The sequence below is a fragment of the Salvelinus alpinus genome, chromosome 5 (genome assembly GCF_045679555.1).
Source record: "Salvelinus alpinus chromosome 5, SLU_Salpinus.1, whole genome shotgun sequence".
NCBI lineage: Eukaryota > Metazoa > Chordata > Actinopteri > Salmoniformes > Salmonidae > Salvelinus > Salvelinus alpinus.
Genome location: NC_092090.1, coordinates 37,037,277 through 37,059,411, shown reverse-complemented (window position 1 = coordinate 37,059,411; position 22,135 = coordinate 37,037,277). Strand labels below are relative to the sequence as shown.

At 47.2% G+C, this 22,135-nt stretch overlaps 2 protein-coding genes across 10 annotated transcripts in view; both read left to right on the top strand.

Moving 5' to 3' along the window:
• The window catches only part of LOC139576137 (tropomyosin-1-like), a 167,893-nt gene extending 148,276 nt beyond the window's left edge, over nucleotides 1-19,617 (top strand). For 3 of the 9 annotated variants that reach the window (XM_071401853.1, XM_071401852.1, XM_071401857.1), the window contains 13 exons: nucleotides 1,085-1,147; nucleotides 2,931-3,182; nucleotides 4,760-4,918; nucleotides 5,010-5,066; nucleotides 5,208-5,381; nucleotides 7,125-7,280; nucleotides 13,631-13,849; nucleotides 14,030-14,259; nucleotides 14,575-14,806; nucleotides 16,881-17,004; nucleotides 18,425-18,551; nucleotides 18,690-18,812; nucleotides 19,502-19,617. In XM_071401853.1, coding sequence (XP_071257954.1) covers nucleotides 1,085-1,147; nucleotides 2,931-3,182; nucleotides 4,760-4,918; nucleotides 5,010-5,066; nucleotides 5,208-5,381; nucleotides 7,125-7,205 — 786 coding nt within the window. In that variant the 3' untranslated portion in view covers nucleotides 7,206-7,280; nucleotides 13,631-13,849; nucleotides 14,030-14,259; ... (3 more) ...; nucleotides 18,690-18,812; nucleotides 19,502-19,617. Of the gene's footprint in view, nucleotides 1-1,084; nucleotides 1,148-2,930; nucleotides 3,183-4,759; nucleotides 4,919-5,009; nucleotides 5,067-5,207; nucleotides 5,382-7,119; nucleotides 7,281-13,630; nucleotides 13,850-14,029; nucleotides 14,260-14,574; nucleotides 14,807-16,469; nucleotides 17,005-18,424; nucleotides 18,552-18,689; nucleotides 18,813-19,501 lie in introns of all 9 variants that reach the window. The other 6 variants (XM_071401855.1, XM_071401856.1, XM_071401851.1 and 3 more) reach the window with 6 other exon arrangements.
• LOC139575291 (coiled-coil domain-containing protein 157-like) lies at nucleotides 7,218-16,976 on the top strand. The gene is made up of 6 exons (XM_071400244.1): nucleotides 7,218-7,280; nucleotides 13,631-13,849; nucleotides 14,041-14,259; nucleotides 14,575-14,585; nucleotides 14,632-14,806; nucleotides 16,881-16,976. Exons 1-6 carry the CDS (start codon nucleotides 7,218-7,220, stop codon nucleotides 16,974-16,976), a joined length of 783 nt encoding a protein of 260 aa, XP_071256345.1.
• Nucleotides 19,618-22,135: the final 2,518 nt, after the last annotated feature.

The following is a 22,135-nucleotide window of genomic DNA, read 5'->3' as shown; positions in this document are numbered from 1 at the left end:
TCTTCTCCTTCACACACACCCTCGCCCCTGCCATCCCTCACCCCACCCTCCCTCGCCCCCGCCATCCCTCGCCCCCGCCCTCCCTCCCTCGTTCCCGCACTCCCTCGCCCCCGCCCTCCCTCCCTCGTTCCCACCCTCCCTCGCCCATGCCCTACCTCGTTCCCGCCCTCCCTCGCCCCCGCCATCCCTCGCCCCTGCCCTCCTTCGTTCCCTGCATTTACCGCTCCCAAACTGCCCAGCCACAGCACCCCTTCAATATTTCAGCACTTTCTACTCCTGCCGTAAGTTTTTGCTGTTCTCTCTTAATATTTAAATATTTAAAGAGGTATTCCTGAAGAGGTCAAAGAAAGAAAGGAGAGGCACTTTGTTTTATTAAGGTTTCAGATGCTTCTCACTCCAGGTCTATTGAGGAGAGAGAGGGGGGTAGAGGGGTCCAACCACTCAGTAGGACTAGATAACAGCATTAGTTATTCATCTGGACTGGCCAAGACCTGTTGTTGAATGTTAGGAGACTTAGCACTATTAAAGTCTATTAAAGTCCCAGTACAGTCAAAATTCATTTTTTTGTATCATATTGTGCAACAGCTGATGAAATTAACACTGTAAATGTGTGAAAAACTCTGTAAATGTGATCATTGTTATTTCCTGATTCTGGTTGGAAATACAATCTACACAATACCTTCTAATCAGCAGGTTTTGCATGGGTGGAGTTTTGGCTTTCTTGGTGACATCACCAGGTGGTAAATTAGTTAATAGGTCAATAACAAGGAGTTCCAAACCTCTCTGCCAGCAAGTTTTCAGTTTCTCCCTCCCCACTCAGACCACTCCCAGACAGTCCTAGCAAAATTCTTGCTTGGGAAATAGTTTTTGGCTAAAAAGCTATTTTTGTTTCTTTTTGACCATTTTAATATGACTATATTACAGTAAGGTACTTAATTGTTACTCAGAGCTGATTTGATATTGATATAAACTGGCTGCATTGGGCCTTTAATAATGTGTTTATTATAACAGCCCTTCTGTGTAACCTCCCACTCTATCTCTTCACCCTCTGTGTACTTAACATGTTGTGTGTGTTTCTCCTCAGCTTTGTGGTAGAGAAGAGGAGCTGAAGAGGGTGAGAGACGAGCAGCATCAGCTCAAGGACAAGGTCTGTGGCTCTGGGCTCTGGCTGACACCTTTGTGCTTCCCCTGAACAGGATGACACACAATGCTGCTTAACAAGGCCTCTCCTCTCACACTGCTGTGTTGTGAGGTGCCTGACTGACTGACACAGCGTAGGCATCTTCTAAAGCCTGCTCTCAACCCTTCAACTTCACATTCACCTCTTAAGCAGTGGGAGCCGACGTGTAATGAGGCTTTTGGTCGGCCCTTAAAGGCCAAAGAGTGGGTCAGGAGCGTTCCCGGGGATTGGTGTGGTGTGTGTGTGTCTGCGTGTATGCACATGTCTACTGGGCATGGCCTTGGCAGCCCACACTAATGAGGGCTCAGACAGGCCCTGTCCCAGTCAATATAGCCACATGGAGGTAGTGGGTGAAAGTGGGACAGAGCAGAGGGAAGACCTGGGACAGAGCAGAGGGAAGACCTGGGACAGAGCAGAGGGAAGACCTGGGACAGAGCAGAGGGAAGACCTGGGACAGAGCAGAGGGAAGACCTGGGACAGAGCAGAGGGAAGACCTGGGACAGAGCAGAGGGAAGACCTGGGACAGAGCAGAGGGAAGACCTGGGACAGAGCAGAGGGAAGACCTGGGACAGAGCAGAGGGAAGACCTGGGACAGAGCAGAGGGAAGACCTGGGACAGAGCAGAGGGAAGACCTGGGACAGAGCAGAGGGAAGACCTGGGACAGAGCAGAGGGAAGACCTGGGACAGAGCAGAGGGAAGACCTGGGACAGAGCAGAGGGAAGACCTGGGACAGAGCAGAGGGAAGACCTGGGACAGAGCAGAGGGAAGACCTGGGACAGAGCAGAGGGAAGACCTGGGACAGAGCAGAGGGAAGACCTGGGACAGAGCAGAGGGAAGACCTGGGACAGAGCAGAGGGAAGACCTGGGACAGAGCAGAGGGAAGACCTGGGACAGAGCAGAGGGAAGACCTGGGACAGAGCAGAGGGAAGACCTGGGACAGAGCAGAGGGAAGACCTGGGACAGAGCAGAGGGAAGACCTGGGACAGAGCAGAGGGAAGACCTGGGACAGAGCAGAGGGAAGACCTGGGACAGAGGGAGTGATAATCTGTAGACGGATGGAGAGAGGGAACAAGAAAGAAATAGAAAAGGGTCAGACGTGCGTTTTAGGAGGTCTGTAGGTCTGCGCTAGATCCCTGTGTGAGGTGAGTAACCTCGGACGAGTGTTGAGCGCTGGGACTGCGTGTTTTTACAGCGCAGCCTCACTATGCTCTGGGACCGCAATAAACCACGGCCTTCAAAGCACAGCCAAGCTCCACTAACTGCTGAGTGCTTCTCTGGTGGTTGGACAAGATTACTCTCAAAACAAAGTGCAGACAGGTTGATTGATAGAAGGGTCTGTAGAGGTGCGCGCCACAGTGTTTATTCACACCCCGCTAACACTCGTTTGTTTCATTCGCATGGACTTTAATGTGCTGATCCTGTTACTGTGTGAGTTTGTCAGTTCATAAAGAATAGTCCTGCTCTTTAAGTGGGTTTTAGTGGAAACTCACTAGGGCTGTTGTAGACGTGTTGTTTTAACATCCTGGGAACTAGCTGTGACAGGAGGGACAGTCTGCTCTGTGCCACAGCAGACACCGTGATGACGAGCGTCGGTCGTGTGTACATGAGTGTCTGTACTATGTCCTTGACTGTTAACGTGTGTGTTCTTAGTATGTGTGAGTTGTGTTTCTAGATGTCTCCTGACTGATATGAATGACTGAAGATGTCTATTTGGTGATATAACTGACTGTGACTGTGTGTCTATGTGCAGGTGAGGGAGAGCGATGTGCAGGCTGTGTGGCTGCAGAGCCAGGCCGACGTGGTGGGTCGGGAGCTGTGGGTGTGGAGGGACCGCTACCATGCTGCCTCAGAGGGACTGAGGCTGAGGGGGGCTGGGCTTGAGGAGGTGCAGAGGGCCAGGGACACGGCCCTCAGAAGCCTGAGACTACAGGAGGCGAAGACCCACAGTCTGGGGGCCGAGAGGCAGGAGCTGCAGCACAGCCTGGAGGGGCTACAGGACAGGGTGAGTGGCTGGGCCTGGGGAGGTACAGGGAGCAGGGTTGAGAGTGGGGGGGTCGAGGGACGGGTAGGAAGAAGAGGGGAGAGGTGGAAGGGAGTCTAGGCCTGGGGAGGAGGGGGAGGTGGAAGGGTTCTAGGAGCTGTGGGGGTCGGAGGGAGGGAGCAGTGTTGGTGTGGCTGCAGTGTGTGTGTAGTGAGGACCCGGTCAGGCTCCATCACATCAGGTCACTGGGGTCTAATTAAGCTGAGCTCCACGTTAGGCTGCAATCTGCAGACATGTACAAGAAATTAGATTTGTTTCCCACTCCTCGCTTTCAAGTGCACGGCTGTGTTAAAATGCATATGACCCCCGTGGTTTTAATTACTATTTTGTGCTTAGCAGGCAGGTTAATGACGCTCCTTAATGGGCTCTGTGGAAATTAGCCTCACAGAGAGAAAGGATGTATCTTTTCTTTACTGATGTGTTTCTTTCTTGTCCTTTTATTGTTTCTTGTGATAAAAGGGACATTATAACTCAGTTAACTACCACTGTTAGGAATAACTCCTGTAGGTCAACTGAAAATCACTCAGCCATGACCCTCTCACAATCAGAATGTTCTATGTGGAAATAAGGCTCCTCTGTTTCAGAGTGAGGCCTGTGCTCATTGGAAGGCACAGCGCTCTGTGAAAGCATATGTGGTGAACCTCAGACTGACCTTGTGGCTCTCTGTCTGCTCATACTCCCGTGTCTGTCTGTCTGTCTGTCTGTCTGCGTTGGGGTTTGAATCCTCAGCCACTCTTTAGATACCCCAGTCTACAGCCAGCCCTCTTCTCCCCAGCCCACTCACCCATTCCACATGTTTACAGTATCAGTGTTGTTGTTAATTGCCTCATCCCAGTCTGCCTCTCTCTGTCTCTCATGCGTAGGATTACTCACGACAAAATAACACTATCAATATAGCCGTGTGTTTTCATTACTCAGTTACCAATGTGGAGTCTCATTATATTTTAACAGATTTGGGCAGCAAAAACGGAGAGAGAAAGCTGCTTTATCAATAATTATGTGTAATCCACAACAATTTCACAGAAGCTCAATAACAGCAGCAGAACTGGTATAAATTCTGTATAAATTCTACAATTTGCAGTGGAATGGAGGGATGTAGCTAGCAGAAAAACTCATTTCCCTAAAACAGGAGAAATTGTCTTGCTTATCTAGGGCATGTTTTTTGTCCAAATGGGAAACTAACTGGACATAACGTCTATATATATTGTGTTCTTTTCTAATGTACAATTGTGAGTGTTGCCACCATTAAAGGGTTCGTAGGACTTTTACCTCTTTATGTGTTATTATGTGTGTCTAGGATGGCACTAAAACCATCACGCTCTTTGTCATTGGTTTTCCTGTATCCCTGTAAGACGGAACATAGAGAACAACAGTAAATAAAGTTGGATTTGAACCTTTTGCTTCTTGCTGATTGCAAATAATGCCTGTGATTTGAACAGGAAAGTGCTTTCCACATAGCTATTACTGTACAATCAGCATGTTCTCTGTCCTGTCCTTGATGTGTTCTTCAATGTGTTACGTTCCCTCCTGTCCCGCAGCTTGCCCAGAAGGAGGAGATGGTCATGGCTCTCAGAGTGAAGCTGCAGGACCATGAAGAAGACGGCCGTGTTCTCCGCCAACAGCTGCTCTCCTCCCAAGATGCACTGCAGCAAGTTACTGTAGAGCTGAGGTCATGTAAAAGAGAGAGGGAGAAGCAGGTAAGAAAATAAGTTTCATTTGACCCATTAAGAGCCATGTGTTGACATGTTTATGACAATAGAATGACCTTTCATGTGTCACTTGTTACAGGATAGCCAGTGTGTGGAGACAAGAGGAGAGACTGCCGGAGATGCCTGCAATGCCCAGGTACTTGAACCTTGATAGAAAGTCACCAGTACATAATATTCTAAAATAGTCTATAGGTTTATCCATATACTGTACCTCTGCTAGTCTCTTTTATTAGCCTCTCTTCTGTTAGACCCATACTATTTCTCTGTCTGTGTGTAGCTGGTCCAGGAGGAGGCTGGGGTGAGCAGGCTGAGGGGGGAGCTGCTTGAGGTGGGGGAACAGAGGGACAGACTGGCCTCTCAGGTGACAGAGAACCAGGACCTGAGCCATGACCTGGACCTGAGCCATGATCTGGACCTGCTCACTGAGAAACACAAGGCTGCACAGCACGAGGTACTGGCCTTAACATCACTCAACATCTCTCCTCCATCTCTCCTCCATCTGTCTCCTCTCCCTCATCTAACCAACCCTCGTTTTGATGCCCCTTAGCTGGTCAGCTCACAAACAGGCAATCAGAAATGCCATGGCCTTGTATCAGGATGTTTCATAATGGATGTCGAATACAAAATGTCTTTATCCAGGAACACCTGAAATCAGCTCAGGATGAAGTGAGGCCTGAGATTTAACACATCTCTTTTTAATTAGTCAACAAGGACGTGGTTGTACAGACCTGCCTAGTCTCTACAGCCTTCGAAGATGAGTCCTAGTGCTGCCGGTATATGGAGAGGCTAGTTCAACTCAAATCCAGCAGAATTCCCAGCCCCCCCCCCCCCCCCGGTATGTCTTTGAGAAGAAAGCTCAAGGACATGGTGACCTTGTTAGTGTCCAGCCAGCCCTGTACCATGGGACTTAGAAAAGACACCTGACTGTGTCCCATGAACCCTCTGTGTTATTTCAGTGTTTTCTTCTTGAAGGAGAACTTGTGGAGGATCTGTCAATGGCCGTACGCTGTGTTGTGCTGGTTTATTTATTCCTCTCTCTCTGACTGGTCAGATATTTGTTTGCCAGAGTGTCCTTGTGTTATAAATGGGACAGGCCTGTCACTTCAATGCTGAGAGGATGTTTTGACTTCCTTGAAAGATTTTTATTTATTTAATTTTGGGTTGGAGGGGAGCGGTGAATAATGCATTGGGAACCTGCTACATGTACTGTTTTTATCATTAGCATGCAGCCCAAGTTATCTGCAGAATACTTATGAGTGCCAGTGAAATGTTTGTGATGTTATTTATTTATGTTGCCCTCTCAATTATTCATTTGTTTATTTATTCATGGCAGAACTAACTGCAATTGGAAAATTCATTTTTGCTGAAGGGCACATGCTCCCCCCCCTACATAAAGGGAAGGGGGGGACATCAGGCTTGTTAGTAATTGCTTTACTTGGCGTTTCCTGAGACTCACAGGGAGATGTCATTTAATCTGAGCAGACGGGTGAAGAGAGGGACTGAGGTAGAGAGAGAAAGAGAGAGAGAGAGAGAGATGGGATGGGTCGGGTTGAGAGGTGGGGTCTGGTGGGGATGGGAGAGGAGAGGAGAGGAGGGGTGGTGGAGAGGGAGGTTGAGTTTATCACTCTTTTAGCCTACTACCTCCGAAACTTGCCGATGGTTAGGGGGGAAACAGGGTAATATCCACATATATTACAGGGAATCAGATTCCACTTCTCCAGACAACAAGCTCTAAAGGTCTGACTACAGGCGGAATAGAGGAGAACACAGTGGTTTTGTGGTTGTCTCTGGTTGTCTCCATGCTCCCCTGCTTTCTCTTCTTGTCTGCTCACAGCACTGTTTTCTTTAATTATATGGACTGGGATTTTGTTCAATTTCACACTTGCGCCCACACATGCAGCAATTGTTTCCTGATAAGGGATAATGTTTCACTGAACATTAAATAATATGTATATTGTGTGTGTCTATCTGTCTGTGTGCGTGTGTGTGTTCGCGCGTGTGTGCGTGCGCGCGCGCGTGTGTGTGTGTGTGTGTGTGTGTGTGTGTGTGTGTGTGTGTGCGTGTGTGTGTTCGCGCGTGTGTGCGCGCGTGTGTGTGTTCGCGCGTGTGTGCGTGCGCGCGCGCGTGTGTGTGTGTGTGTGTGTGTGTGTGTGTGTGTGTGTGTGGCTGTGTGTGTGTGTGGCTGTTAGTGCAGGCTCAGCAGGAGCAGGCCCTTGGAGAGGAGGTGCAGAGGCTGCAGAAGGAGGTGAGCTGTCTCCAGGGCAGCCTGCGTTAGAGAGAGGAGGACATGGAGGCACAACTACAGACAACTGGCCAGCTACAGCAGGAGAGGGTCAGCCTGCTCACACAGGTCAGCTATACACACACGCACACGCACACACACACACACACACACACACACACACACACACACACACACACACGCACTCACACACACACATGCAACATTGTTTACAGTAGCTACTGAAATGATGATCTTTAGAATGATGGGCTTTATTATATAGCTGCATAAACTATACAATATGTATACACACACCATAATCTATATAAACTATACAATATGTATACACACACACCATAATCTATATAAACTATACAATATGTATACACACACCATAATCTACATACACTTGGCACTCACACGTTTCTACACCACCTCAGGGCATGTACAGTATGCATTCACACATATCTGCAGTTGAAGTCGGAAGTTTACATACACTTAGGTTGGAGTCATTAAAACTTGTTTTTCAACCACTCCACAAATTTCTTGTTAAAACCTCTACTTCATCACCCTCCCGGATCCGGGATCCTCCTCATCAAAAAAGCTGACTAGCATAGCCTAGCCTAACGGGACAGGGATATCATATAATATAATTTTCATGAAATCACAAGTCCAATACAGCAAATGAAAGATAAACATCTTGTGAATCCAGCCATCATTTCCGATTTTTTAAATGTTTTACAGCGAAAACACAATATGTATTTCTATTAGCTAACCACAATAGCCAAACACACAACCGCATATTTTCACCATGTTTCCACCGCATAGGTAGCTTTCACAAAACCGACAAAATAGAGATAAAATTAATCACTAACCTTGAACAACTTCATCAGATGACAGTCTTATAACATGTTATACAATACATTTATGTTTTGTTCGAAAATGTGCATATTTGAGGTATAAATCATAGTTTTACATTGCAGCCACCATCAAAAATAGCACCAAAGCAGCCAGAATAATTACAGAGAGCAACGTGAAATACATAAATACTCATCATAAAACATTTATGAAAAATACATGGTGTACAGCAAATGAAAGATAAACATCTTGTGAATCCAGCCAATATTTCCGATTTTTTAAGTGTTTTACAGCGGAAACACAATATAGAATTATATTAGCTTACCACAATAGCCAAACACACAAAAGCATTTATTCACCGCAAAGGTAGCTTTCGCAAAAACCAGCAATAGATATAAAATGTATCCCTAACCTTTGGACAACTTCATCAGATGACAGTCTTATAACATCATGTTATACAATACATTTTGTTTTGTTTGAAAATGTGCATATTTAGAGCTGCAAATCGTGGTTATACATTGTGAATACGTAGCAACATTTCCCCAGAATGTCCGGAGATATTTTGGACACTCACCTAATCTGACCAAAGAACTCATCATAAACTTTACATAAAAATACTTGTTGTATGGCAAATGAAAGATACACTGGTTCTTAATGCAACCGCTGTGTTAGATTTTTTAAAATAACTTTACCACAACATACAGCTTGGGTTATTGTGAGACAGCGCTCACCAACACGGCGGAGAATAGGCATCAACATATTACACAGAAATACGAAATAACATCATAAATGTTTTCTTACTTTTGCTGAGCTTCCATCAGAATGTTGTACAAGGAGTCCTATTTCCAGAATATATCGTTGTTTGGTTTTAGAATGTCCGTTTCTTCGGTCGAATTAGCAACCTTGGCTAGCATTGTGGCGCGAACATTCCCATCCTCTCTTGGCGCAAAGAACGGAAAATTCCAAAAGTCCCATTAAACGTTGAATAAACTGATAAAACTCGGTTGAAAAAAACTACTTTATGATGTTTTTAATCATATGTATCAAATAAAATCAGAGCCGGAGATATTCGCCGTGTATACCGAACGCTTTTCAGAAGACAATGTCGAGCTCCCCCGCGCGCCGTCGAAGACAAAGAAAATACCGGACCTGTCACTCCAAAAGCTCTTATTCGGCCTCAGATCAAGCTAGACACCCCATTCAACCTTCCACTGCCTGTTGACATCTAGTGGAAGGCGTATGAAGTGCATACATATCGATAAATAAAAGCCAGTTGAATAGGCAGGCCCTGAAACAGAGTCTCGTTTTCAGATTTCTCACTTCCTGTATGGAAGTTTGCTGCCAAATGAGTTCTGTTTTACTCACAGATATATTTCAAACAGTTTTAGAAACTTCAGAGTGTTTTCTATCCAATAGTAATAATAATATGCATATTGTATGATCTAGAACAGAGTACGAGGCCGTTTAAATTGGGCACGATTTTTTTCAAAGTGAAAACAGCGCCCCCCCCCTATTGACAAGAAGTTTTAACAAACTATAGTTTTGGCAAGTCGGTTAGGACATCTACTTTGTTCATGACACAAGTAATTTTTCCAACAATTGTTTACAGACAGATTATTTCACTTATAATTCACTGTATCACAATTCCATTGGGTCAGAAGTTTACATACACTAAGTTGACTGTGCCATTAAACAGCTTGGAAAATTCCAGTAAATTATGTCATGGCTTTAGAAGCTTCTGATAGGCTAATTGACATCATTTGAGTCAATTGGAGGTGTACCTGTGGATGTATTTCAAGGCCTACCTTCAACCTCAGTGCCTCTTTGCTTGACATCATGGGAAAATCAAAAGAAATCAGTCAAGACATCAGATTTTTCTTTTGTAGACCTCCACAAGTCTGGTTCATCCTTGGGAGCAATTTCCAAACACCAGAAGGTACCACGTTCATCTGTACAAACAATAGTACGCAAGTATAAACACCATGGGACCACGCAGCCATCATACCGCTCAGGAAGGAGACGCATTCTGTCTCCTAGAGATGAACGTACTTTGGTGCGATAGTGCAAATCAATCCCAGAACAACAGCAAAGGACCTTGTGAAGATGCTGGAGGAAACAGGTACACAAGTATCTATATCCACAGTAAAACGAGTCCTATATCGACATAACCTGAAAGGCCGCTCAGCAAGGAAGAAGCCACTGCTCAAAAACCGGCATAAAAAAGTCAGACTACAGTTTGCAACTACACATGGGGACAAAGATCGTACTTTTTGGAGAAATGTCCTCTGGTCTGATGAAACAAAAATAGAACTGTTTGGCCGTAATGACCATCGTTATGTTTTGAGTAAATAGGGGGAGGCTTGCAAGCCGAAGAACACCATCCCAACCGTGAAGCACGGGGGTGGCAGCATCATGTTGTGGGGGTGCTTTGCTGCAGGAGGGAACTCCACAAAATAGATGGCATCATGAGGAAGGAAGATTATGTGGATATATTGAAGCAACATCTCAAGACATCAGTCAGGAAGTTAAAGCTTGGTCGCAAATGGGTCTTCCAAATGGACAATGACCCCAAGCATACTTCCAAAGTTGTGGAAAAATGGCTTAAGGACAACAAAGTCAAGGTATTGGATTGGCCATCACAAGCCCTGACCTCAATCCTTCTGACTTCAACTCTACATACAGTATGTCTAACCCTCTCATCCCTCCTATTACAGCATGTCTAACCCTCTCATCCCTCCTATCACAGCATGTCTAACCCTCTCATCCCTCCTATCACAGCATGTCTAACCCTCTCATCCCTCCTATCACAGCATGTCTAACCCTCTCATCCCTCCTATCACAACATGTCTAACCCTCTCATCCCTCCTATTACAGCATGTCTAACCCTCTCATCCCTCCTATTACAGCATGTCTAACCCTCTCATCCCTCCTATCACAGCATGTCTAACCCTCTCATCCATCCTATTACAGCATGTCTAACTCTCTCATCCCCATATAGGGTTGTAAAATTCTGGTAACTTTACCAAAACTTCCAGGTTTTAAAGAAATGCCGTTTGTAGAGTTGCAAGCTCTATGTAATCATAGCGTGCTAGGAATACGGGACCAAATACTAAACTTTTGACTACTTTAATGCACATATTATTTGTCCCAGTTATTTTGGTCCCCTAAAATGGGGGGACTATATACAAAAACTACTGTACTGTAATTTCTAAAACAGTTCACCCGATATGGATGGAAATCCATAAGTGCTGGAGTACAAAGCCAAAACAACTAAAAATGTCACTGTCCCAGTACTTATGGAGGTCACTGTATACACAGACTATGAGAAATGACCCATGGTGTGGCTGTGTGCAGTAATGTGTGCTGTTGAGGAGAAGCAGCAGAGACAAAGGAGTGGGCAGTCAGCGATCCCTCTCTCTTTCTCTCCACGCCATCAACAAACACACAGCACAGCACACAGCCGTGGAATTCCAATTAGTATCATTTAATTAGAAGTGGGCAGCCTCTTGGCACAGTTCCTTCATTTATTTGAATCTTGTTTATGCACCTTGATTGTTTCACAATATAGATTTATTTTAATTAGCTAAGATTGATTAAATTGCATTGATTCTGTATCCTTATTCAAATGAAATCCCCATTCCTCCTCCTCCCCCCTGCTGTGTTATTTGTCATAATTAATGGTACAGTCTGGGACTAGGGCTGGGGGTTGTAATAGTGACAGCTTTGACCATTTTGTAATCAAGGCAAGGTTTATCGTTATTTATTGCCTGTGCTGTCACGTTGTGACGTGAAAGGCGTTTTTTGAGTTTGTGGACCTGTGTGATCGATTAAGTTTGGTGACAGAGCTCCTGCTGCATGTCTGCCTGCCGTTCTGTTCTGCCTCAGTCACAAGATAAGATAGTCAGACTGTTCTTTTGTCTTTAGCGGAGAGTTCAGCCTCTGTCCACTCTACAGACAGACAGACAGCCCCTGAAAGCACTGACCTTGGGCGGGAGGCCCAGTGTATCAGTGTGTGTGTGTGTGTGTCGAAGCGGCTACAGACGCCATGGTTAACACCAACGCCTCCTTCCCAACCGAGCTCTTTTAATGTTGATTGATGACTCCGTTTATCTTCTGCATAACAACCCTCCACCCCCACCTCCCCCACTGTCCATTTTCCCAGCTCCCGCTACCTTCCACACACACCCAGTAAGAAAATTATATTAGAAACAAAATTAGATTTGAAATGTTATGTCTGACAAGCGACTTGATGAAAGGGTTTCATTGCAGGGCCTGATCCATGGAAGTGTTATGCTAATAATACTGCTAGCCAAGCGATCTAGTTGGAAATTAATCAGTGGTTGAGCTGCGAGAAAGAGAGAGGGTGAGGGAGAGGGAGAGAGGCTGCTCTATAAACACCCTTCCCTCACCTCCTCTCTCTCCCTCTCTCTAGCTATGAATCTCATCAAAAATAGCCATGGGGTGTTGTCTGTGTGATGAGGTTGGGAGAGAAATAGGGAGTTAGAAAATTACACTGCAGCTTAGCACTGATTGATGCAGTAATGTATGCAGCAGGCCAGGCAGGCAGGCAGGCAGGCAGGCAGGCTGTATTATGGATTAGTCTCTCACTCTCACTGCCCCCCACATCAGTCCCCCTCCCTATATCTTTCCTACCATTATTATTATATTTATCCTCTTCATCTGTCCTCTTTTGTCTGCATGTATCTTTTACCTCCATATTTGTGTGTCTACACGGTTTGTGATGTCAGACTGCCTCAGTCCATCCTCTCACTTCCTCCCTCCCTCCCTTCCTGGGAGACATCAATGGAGTCTCTAATGGAGTCATTATCACATTTAACTCATTTAAAAGAACACAATTAGCGCTGGGGTCTTAATGATGTTTGTAAGTTAAATGCAAACTAATGTTTCTCTCTTCCTCTCTCTCACTCCTGGCTTAGAAGTCAGTAAGAACGAAGGAGTAGATGAATCACAGAAGTGTTTTGTGGGTGTGGGTGCGTGTCTCCCAGCCATGTTACAAGTCTGGGATTTATTATTTTTACCCTGAGAGCCATCTGTTACACTGCTCCTTATTTTTGTAATGCATCATCAGCCAGGGGAAAACTAATATTATCCCATCTGGGATATTGTACTCTGGAGTGTAGTAATGTAATGTAGAGCTGGTGTCATTAAAGTGCCTCGGTGGAGCTGCAGGGAGAGGAAGGAAGGCTGAAGGAGTGTACTGGATCATATCTGTCTGTTCTGTCTGTGTGTCCCCTACACCCCTCGTATGTGTGTATACACACACACACACACATATGCACACATACACATACACACACATATACACACATACACATACATACAAACATACATATACACATATACACACACTCATACATACACACACACTTACAAACACACACACACATTCATACAAACACACACACACACACACACATACACATACAAACAAACACACACACATACAAACACACACACACACACACACACACACACACACACACACACACACACACACACACACACACACACACACACACACACACAAACACAAACAAACATACACAAACACACACATTCTCTCTACACAATCCCTCACTGACACTCCCTTCTGTCTCCAGCGGGACAACCAGCAGGGGGCAGTGTGTGTTCTGCGTGGGGAGCTGCAGCGGTGGCAGGTGGAGGCCCGGGCTCAGCAGGAGAGCAGTGAGGAGGTGTCGGGCCTGAGGGCTGAGCTACAGGAGACCCAGGGCAGGCTGCAGCAGTGTAGAGGAACCATGAAGCACCTCCGCTCTGACCTGGACCACGCCCAGAGACAGACCAGACAGGCAGAGGAGGAGGTGGGTGGGTGGGGGGAGTGAGAGGAGTACAGTACACAGAAAGACAGGAACATGGATTTCTCTTCACTTTAATAAGCAGTAAAGTACCCTCAGTACTGTTCCTGTTGCGGGTTTATGTAAGCCATTATACAGGCATATTGAAGTAGACTACAGTGTTCTGAGAATTTTTGTGTCCCCCAGGCATCTGATAGGGAGAGCCGTCTGCGGGGCAGGAGGCAGAGTTGTCCAGGCTGAGGGCTGTGCTGCAGGAGGCTGAGAGCAGAGCAGCGGACACAGAGACAAGGCTGCAGCCCCTGACCCAGTCCCTGGAGCTGTACAGGGTCAAGTACCAGGCCTGCCTCACCAAGATCTCCCAGCAGGACAGCACTCTACAGGCCCAGGACGAGGACCTGAAGGAAGCCAGGGCTCAGGTCAGCTCCCACGTCATCCTCACCCTGCAGGAAAACTAAGAGCTGATACTGGAGCTTTTTCTAGTATTTCCAGAGGTTCTGTCTGCTAGAGGTTCTATCTGCTAGAGGTTCTATCTGCTAGAGGTTCTATCTGCTAGAGGTTCTATCTGCTAGAGGTTCCTGTCTGCTAGAGGTTCCTGTCTGCTAGAGGTTCCTGTCAGGAATTGTTCTTGTATACATCACTAGGCCTGATTTATGAGTGTTAATAGCATGCCTTTTTTATGTATATGTGTGTTTGTGTGCCTGCCTGCGTGTCCCTGTGTGTCTGTGTCCCAGGTGGTGGAGCGGTACGAGCATGTGCTGCGTCTGTGTGCCCAGGCGGTGGTGTTGCAGGGGGGAGCTGAAGGCCCACAGTGCCCAGCTGGAGAGCGGGGATGACGCCCTGAGTGCCCTGAGCCAGCACCTCCGAGACACCCAGAGAGACCTGGAGTCCAGCCGCAAACACAGCCAGGAGTGTGAGATGGTCATCAGCACACTGAGAGACAGCACCGCCGCACTGAGACGACAGGTTGGACAGTCAGTCAGTCAGACCAGTTAGGTCAGTCAGTCAGTCAGGCCGATCCTCATCCACAGGGATGTAGCTTGCCAATGACAGACTCGTCCACAGACAAACCCAGTCACGCTGTGCTGATCACTCCCTTTCCACTACAAACATTAACATACTAGTCCACTCAGTGGTTTCCCCCTACAGTCAGGCCCACTCATCCTGCTCACTACCCCTGCTACCTGGAACAGTGCCAGTCATGCGGCTAAGTCAAAGCCAGTCAAGTAGTACTAACACTGTAGTATACCCAACTGGCCTCTCAGGTGAGTGAAGCTACATGCAGGTCAGTTGTCGCGCCACACCTCTGTAGGTAAGGCTCCATCTCTGCTGCTGATCTGTAAACGGGTGGAGTCAGACAGGGTACAACACACTGGGAGTCGGAGGCCTGGGGACCTCTGGAAGTGTTTTCACTGATTCTTATTGATCGGCATCATGGCCCCCATACAGGAGGAAACACAATGAGAAAACACAGGCAGTGTGAGCTCCCTGGACAGCACAGAGCACAGCCGTTAATGGCTGGCAGGAGGAAGCAGAGAGGAGGGGAAGACTGGATTACATGGGCAGAGCAGTGGAGAGGAAGGATTGATGTTTGGACTTGTTTGGGTGTGTGTGGTTGTGTGCATGTGTGTGTGAGACACGGGGTGGTTGACAGCTCCATGCACGGAAGAAGCAAAGTGGAAAATCATGCTGGGGATGCGATATGTGGCTGAAATAATAGCGGCCGTGCCCAGTGGAGCTCAGCGTTTATGTGGTGTGGAGGTGGCTGGAGATGCAGTTGGGCGTTTACCTCCTTCTGTGAGCCCACAATGGAGGCGCCATTCCCATCACCTCCAGCTTTTACCCCCCCACACCCCACCACCTGGGTCCCTAACAAAACCCCCTCCCACACAGCAGAGCTCCATTGGTAACACAGAGGCTCTCAATCACACACACACAGTATTGATCTCTCCCATCCTCAGCTGGGTCCTTAGAGCACACAGCGCGACACACCACCCGCTCGGTTCAGACTTTTAAGTGATCACTTCCTGCCAAGTTATTTTTTCACACCAGTGTTTCTTTCCCAAGTTTACATTTGTTGTCTGGAAACTGGGGTGTGTGTATGTCTGTGTGAGAGAGGGAGGTAGAGAGAGTCTGATTTCATTTAATGAGCCGATCGCTCTGAGTCTGCTGTGAGACATCAATACAACTAGCTGATTTCACCACCTCTCACTCCATCTTCATCCTGCCTGTAATGGCCCCTGGCTTTATGAACACTACAGACACGCTGCAGTGAAGGCTGTCTGGAAAACATAGACAACAAATAACAACAGTGGGTAATGAGAGGAACACCGTATTCAGATAGATATATTATCCTCATAAACTTAGAGGCCATTTGGGAGTGTTTTATAAGTGCAGCAGCACAAAGTAATCCTGACAAACCACTGACACCCAATAGGACATTTTGTGTGTGTGTGTGTGTGTGTGTGTGTGTGTGTGTGTGTGTGTGTGTGTGTGTGTGTGTGTGTGTGTGTGTGTGTGTGTGTGTGTGTGTGTGTGTGTGTGTGTGTGTGTGTGTGTGTGTGTGTGTGTGTGTGTGTGTGTGTGTGTGTGTGTGTGTGTGTGTGTGTGTGTGTGTGTGTGTACTCAGACAGACCAACTCATCTGTGAGAAGCAGAATGTGCTCCAGTCACGAGCCATCAGGCCCAGCGCAGACGGGGGAGACTGAGGGGAAACGTTCTGTTTGCCTGTCTCTGTTTCATTAGTGTGAATTCACCCAGCACCTCAGCCCCAAACTTGGTCTCATAGTGACCCCCGGCCTGCCTCACCCACAGTCAGACAGGAGGACCCCATGCAGTCTGCCCTTCAACCATAGTCTCACAGAGCTCCAGCCAGTCCCTTCTGTCTCTACCTCTCAACACTCAACTTCACAACACAGGAAGGAAATGGGAGGAGAGACCTACTAAAGTCAACAGTGTTTCTGTACCGGTACAGTGTTTCTGTACCGGTCTGTCAACAGATATATCTGTGCGCTATGTTTGTTCCTGTGTGCCTCTCTCAGGTGGAGGAACAGGAGGAGAGTGTGGTGAAGAGCCAAGCTGATTTCTCTGTCTACAGAGCCACTCACATCCGCTCTGACTCAGACTACGACTCTTAGCTCTGCCCGCATCCAGGAACTACAACAGGTACAGTAGGGACAGAACACGTCACCTCTTCATGCTGGAGTCCTGCTAACACAACCAGTCACTGTGGCCAGTGAAATCACAGTGGCCAGAGAAAGTCATTGTCTTTAAAACTTCACTCATCAACTATAGTTAGAAGTTTGGTCCTACTGTATGTTCAGTAAGTTCACTGTAGTTCTGTGTATTCCAACCCTGGCTTTAAACTGACCCTAGACAGGAAGTCAGAGCAGCCATCGCCAGACAGACGCCGACCCACACCAACCAAGGTCCATAACGGCCACGGTGACTAATTGTTTGTTATGTCAGCATGCGTGTGCCCGTTTGCCTTTAATGGAGTGTAGTGGGGCGATCCATCAGGCTGTCAAGCAGGCCCAGTGTCAGCTGGAGTGGCTGGCGTGTCAGAGGAGCGCCCGCGCTGCGCTGACGTGATTTACTGCCCTACTCCCAACACACGCAGCCACCGCTCCCCGCTCCACTCCGACTCAGCCCAGATTGATTACCCAGCCTGGCTGGCCCACGATGCCCGCCATCTTCTGGCAACCTTTTAGCTGCGTTTTATAGATGGTTAGAGCACCTCGTTTGACTATTTATACATCTGTAAGTGGCCATGAAATCTAGATTTGTCTTGACGGGTGTCAGCGTCAGGGGGTAGTGAAATCAGAGCCTGGTGACAACTCGTTATTTTAATGGTCTGAGATGAAGGGGGAGATTGCAGGATCTTCCCTCCGCAACATGGCTGAATTATACTTTTTTTATTTTCACTTAATGTTTACGTACATATTTCACTCAAAGCTGTTGGCTTGTATTTTCTCCACCACGTTTGATAGGGTCTGAGAGCAGTGGGGAGATGGCTGACACACATACACACACACTCTTCCGGAGGAAGAGTGACAGTGACATGTTGACCTGTCAGCTGCCTGCGCTCACACACACACACAACTTATCTTAGGTAAATATGTCATGGCAGCCACACAGTGCAGTTGGCTGGTTAATTGAATAGTTAAAACATCAGTAGGTCTGTGCAGATTGGATGTGACACCTGTCAGATAGGTGCTCCCCTAACACAGGACACTTCCTCCACACACTGATACTCATGCCATCATGGTGGAAATGCCAAATTAGGGGCAGGCGCTTCACTGAACGCGCTAGAGCAGGTGTGGAGATGTCCTGGGGGGTGGAGGAGGGCGAGGCATTGCTATGCTGGGTCTCTCAGGTGAGGATGTGGAAAGCTTAGTCATAGGTATGTGACAGGTGTGTGTGTGTGTGTGTGTGTGTGTGTGTGTGTGTGTGTGTGTGTGTGTGTGTGTGTGTGTGTGTGTGTGTGTGTGTGTGTGTGTGTGTGTGTGTGTGTGTGTGTGTGTGTGTGTGTGTGTGTGTGTGTGTGTGTGTGTGTGTGTGTGTGTGTGTGTGTGTGTGTGTCTAGGCATTCTCCCAGACCGTGGAGCAGTGTGCCCAGGGTAGCCAGGACCTCAGTGTGTGCCAGTGAGAGGTTCGTCAGCTGAGAGAGAAGGTGTCCAGACTCACCCAGCTCAAGGACAACACTGTGGCAGGTGTGGAGGGCATGACACAACTCAACCAATAACTTTGTGTTTATAATACATAAAGGGTTTATTTTTTACTGCATAGTGTGGGTGTATTTGTGTGTGCCTGCTTGTGTGTGTGTGCATCCATGTGTGTGTGTGCTGCAGAGGTGCTGCGGCTGCAAGAGGCTGGGAGGCAGGCTGGAGGAGGTGAGAGCTCAAGAGCAGAGGGCTGCCAGGCTGGAGCAGGACCTGCAGGCCGCCCACAGATAGTGTGCCAAGAGACAGCAGGTACACACTGCGGCACGATGCCAGGCCAGGCCCCATCACCTCCAACATGCCTGGAGGATAGGATAGAAAGACCTTACATACACCTACTCACTCAGAACTTCAGGAAGTGTAAAACACGCACACACACACATAAATAGAACTCTCTGGATAAGAGGATACACACACAGGAGTATACACTACCGTTCAAAAGTTTGGGGTCACTTAGAAATGTCCTTGTTTTTGAAAGAAAAGCTGCTTTTTTGTCCATTAAAATAACATCAGAAAAACAGTGTAGTCCTGGTTAATGTTGTAAATGACTATTGTAGCTGGAAACGGCTGATTTTAATGGAATATCTACATAGGCGTACAGAGGCCCATTATCAGCAACCATCACTCCTGTGTTCCAATGGCACGCTGTGTTCGCTAATCCAAGTTTTTCATTTTAAAAGGCTAATTGATCATTAGGAAACCTTTTTGCAGTTATTAGACTGGCCAATAAAAATAAAAGATTAAGATGGGCCAAAGAACACAGACACCTGGCATATGGCTTTTTCTTGGCAACTCTGTCTAGAAGGCCAGCATTCCGGGGTCGCCTCTTCACTGTTGATGTTGAGACTGGTTTTTCTAAGTGGCCCCAAACTTTTTAACGGTAGTGTATGTTCACACACACACTCACACTTTGACTGAGCCTTCCCTCTTTTCCCTCCCAGGCAGTGCAGAAGCGGGATAACCTCCTGAGGCGTTCGAAGGCTGACCTGCTGGAGGCCCGGGAGACTCTGAGGAGTCGGGCTGTGGAGGTGGAGCGGCAGGCGGCTGCAGCCATGGGCCTGGAGGCTGACGTCCAGAGGGCCAGGAGGGAAGGACAGCAGAGAGAGGCAGAGTGTGGCTCTCTCAGGACCCAGCTGATGACCCTCAGGGAGGAACTAAAGGAGGCCCAGGGATGCTGCAGGGACACGGGTAGGAGGATTACACAGTCCTGGGGGGTGGGCTGGGAGACTGGTGTCTATAAAGCTGGACTCGTGTGTAGTCAGGTACCTTTGTAGCTCTCTCTCTCTCCCTATTTCTCTGTCTTGCTCTGTCTGTCTGTTTGTCTCTCTCTCTCCTTCCCCCTTCCTTGATGGAGAAGAGGTTCTAAAAACAGTTAAAAGCAGTAGAGGCATGAGGAAGAAGGAATGAGAGTGATGCTGATGGAAGGAGGGAAGGGGAGAAAGAGGAGAGTGACATGGTTGTAGTGGCAGCAGCAGCAGTGCAGCCTCTAGGGCTGACTTTAATGAGCAGTCTGAGACATTCACCTGTTTACGTCCTGCCTGCCCCAGAAGCCTCAGCAGCTAGCCAGCAATGAAACAGCCCATCAATTCACAGCCTGGGGCCTTTTGTCTGACACACACACTCACTCACACTCACACATGCATACTAACGTATGCATATGCACTCAGAGGGACCATCAAAATAAGAAACAACGGAACATGCATGAATGCAGAAGGAGGGCAAATCAACACACAAGATAACAGATAAGATATGTAATATAATAGCATTGTTGATAGTAAATGATCAAAATATGTTATGTGTCTATGTTTGTGTCTGTGTCTCAGCCCAGGATCTGGCTCGTCAGGAGGAGAAGGTGTTGCTGGGGGAGGGGTGGCAGCATCGGTCACAGGAACACCTGGCAGAGCGGGTGGTAGAGGTGGTGACGGCAGAGCAGGCCCAGAGGAAGCTACAGGCAGAGCTACGCACCTTAAAGGAGAGACTCCGCACCACAGAACATGAGCTGCAGGGCTCCAGGTACTCTACATGGCTTTGGGTTCCCTAAAGCACTCTGACTGTCTGTCTCTATCTGACTCCAAGTAGAGGTCTGCGCATGACTGATTTATTCATGCCATTCCCACCCGCACCCACAAGCTTTTCATACCGCACCTATTCGCTCCCGCTGGCTTTCGGTCCGACTCCCACCCGCTCCAGCAAGAACTGGTCCCGAACCCGACCGCGGTCCCGCAATGTTATTTTAGGCGTATGTGATGCAGCTAGCTTGCTAGCCATGGTCCTAGCAATTTTGTGCTCTATGGTCAATATCAGAATGTCCAAAAATAACCTAAGAAATAGGTTAAATTACCAGAGATTCTCACATTCTCCATTATGTTAGGCTATCAGTATTACTGGGCTATATCAGCCAATAGGTTAGAAGTAGTTTGAAGAGAGCAGAGTTGGAGAGAGAGCGGACACTTGCACTTTCTCTTGAGCTACGTTTAATAGCCTACCTTTTAGGAGCGGGACGATTTTCAGACTTACAAAATAATATGGGTGATTCATATGTATTACTAGGCAGTGTAGTAAACTATAGCCTAATTATATTTATGAAGCTAATTTCCTTGGAAAGAGAACTGCCCCGTGCTTCTCCACCTATGCATAGGCTACAGCCTACTCTATTAAATTGAGACCAAACGCGCACCTGATCTCACACGCCCAACTAGGAAAGGTATGGAGCAGCAAGAATGATGACAGCTGACACTTGCACTTTCTCTTGAGCTACGTTTTGCATATAGGATATAGCTATACCTTTTAGGAGCGGTACGATTTGTAGGCAGATACAAATAAACGAGTAATCAATATTTATTGAAAAGGAAAAAGGCAGAATGCTCACCATGGTATTTGCGCGTTGTGCCTTTTCCTTTTCAATTGATGATCACATTTTTGGATTGCACCTTGACTCACGATGGTTGAGCTCCCTCCGCTTCTTGCCATTATTATCAATATTTATGTACAGACGCTTGTAGTAAACTACAGCCTAATCATATTTAAGTGAATTTCCTTGGAAAGATTTGGCCGCAGGATGAAAAATGGCGAACCGTGACTCAATGATCTCTGTCGGGACCTGCAGCCCTCCACCGCCAAGCACACAGCATGACTTCATGTCGTGAACCCTGTCTTTAACCCCAATCCTTCACATTTCACTGAGCCATTAGTTCAACAGTGACTTGAGTATTTTCTGATTGCCATGAGTCTGTAAGACTGTCTTATTCCCATTTAGATCCAAACTGAACCTTTTGGCAAGTAAGGCCACAGTGTCTTTATGACTCAGACAAGCCTCTCAAACAATCACTCTAAATAATGCCTGTGAAAAAAATGTGATCAAATGAAAATCTGATGTTAAATGTGTTTAAAAACCCACTGTGCCTCACACACACTCTCAATCTTGTCTGTATCTTAGTGGCTGAGAGAAAGAGAGAAAAGTGTTATGGCTTTGTGACCCTTGGCACGCTGCCTAACCCGCTCTCCCCCTCCTCCCCCCCTGTCCATCTGGGCTGTGTGTGCGCCGGCCGCTCGATAGGCGGATCATTCCAGGTCGG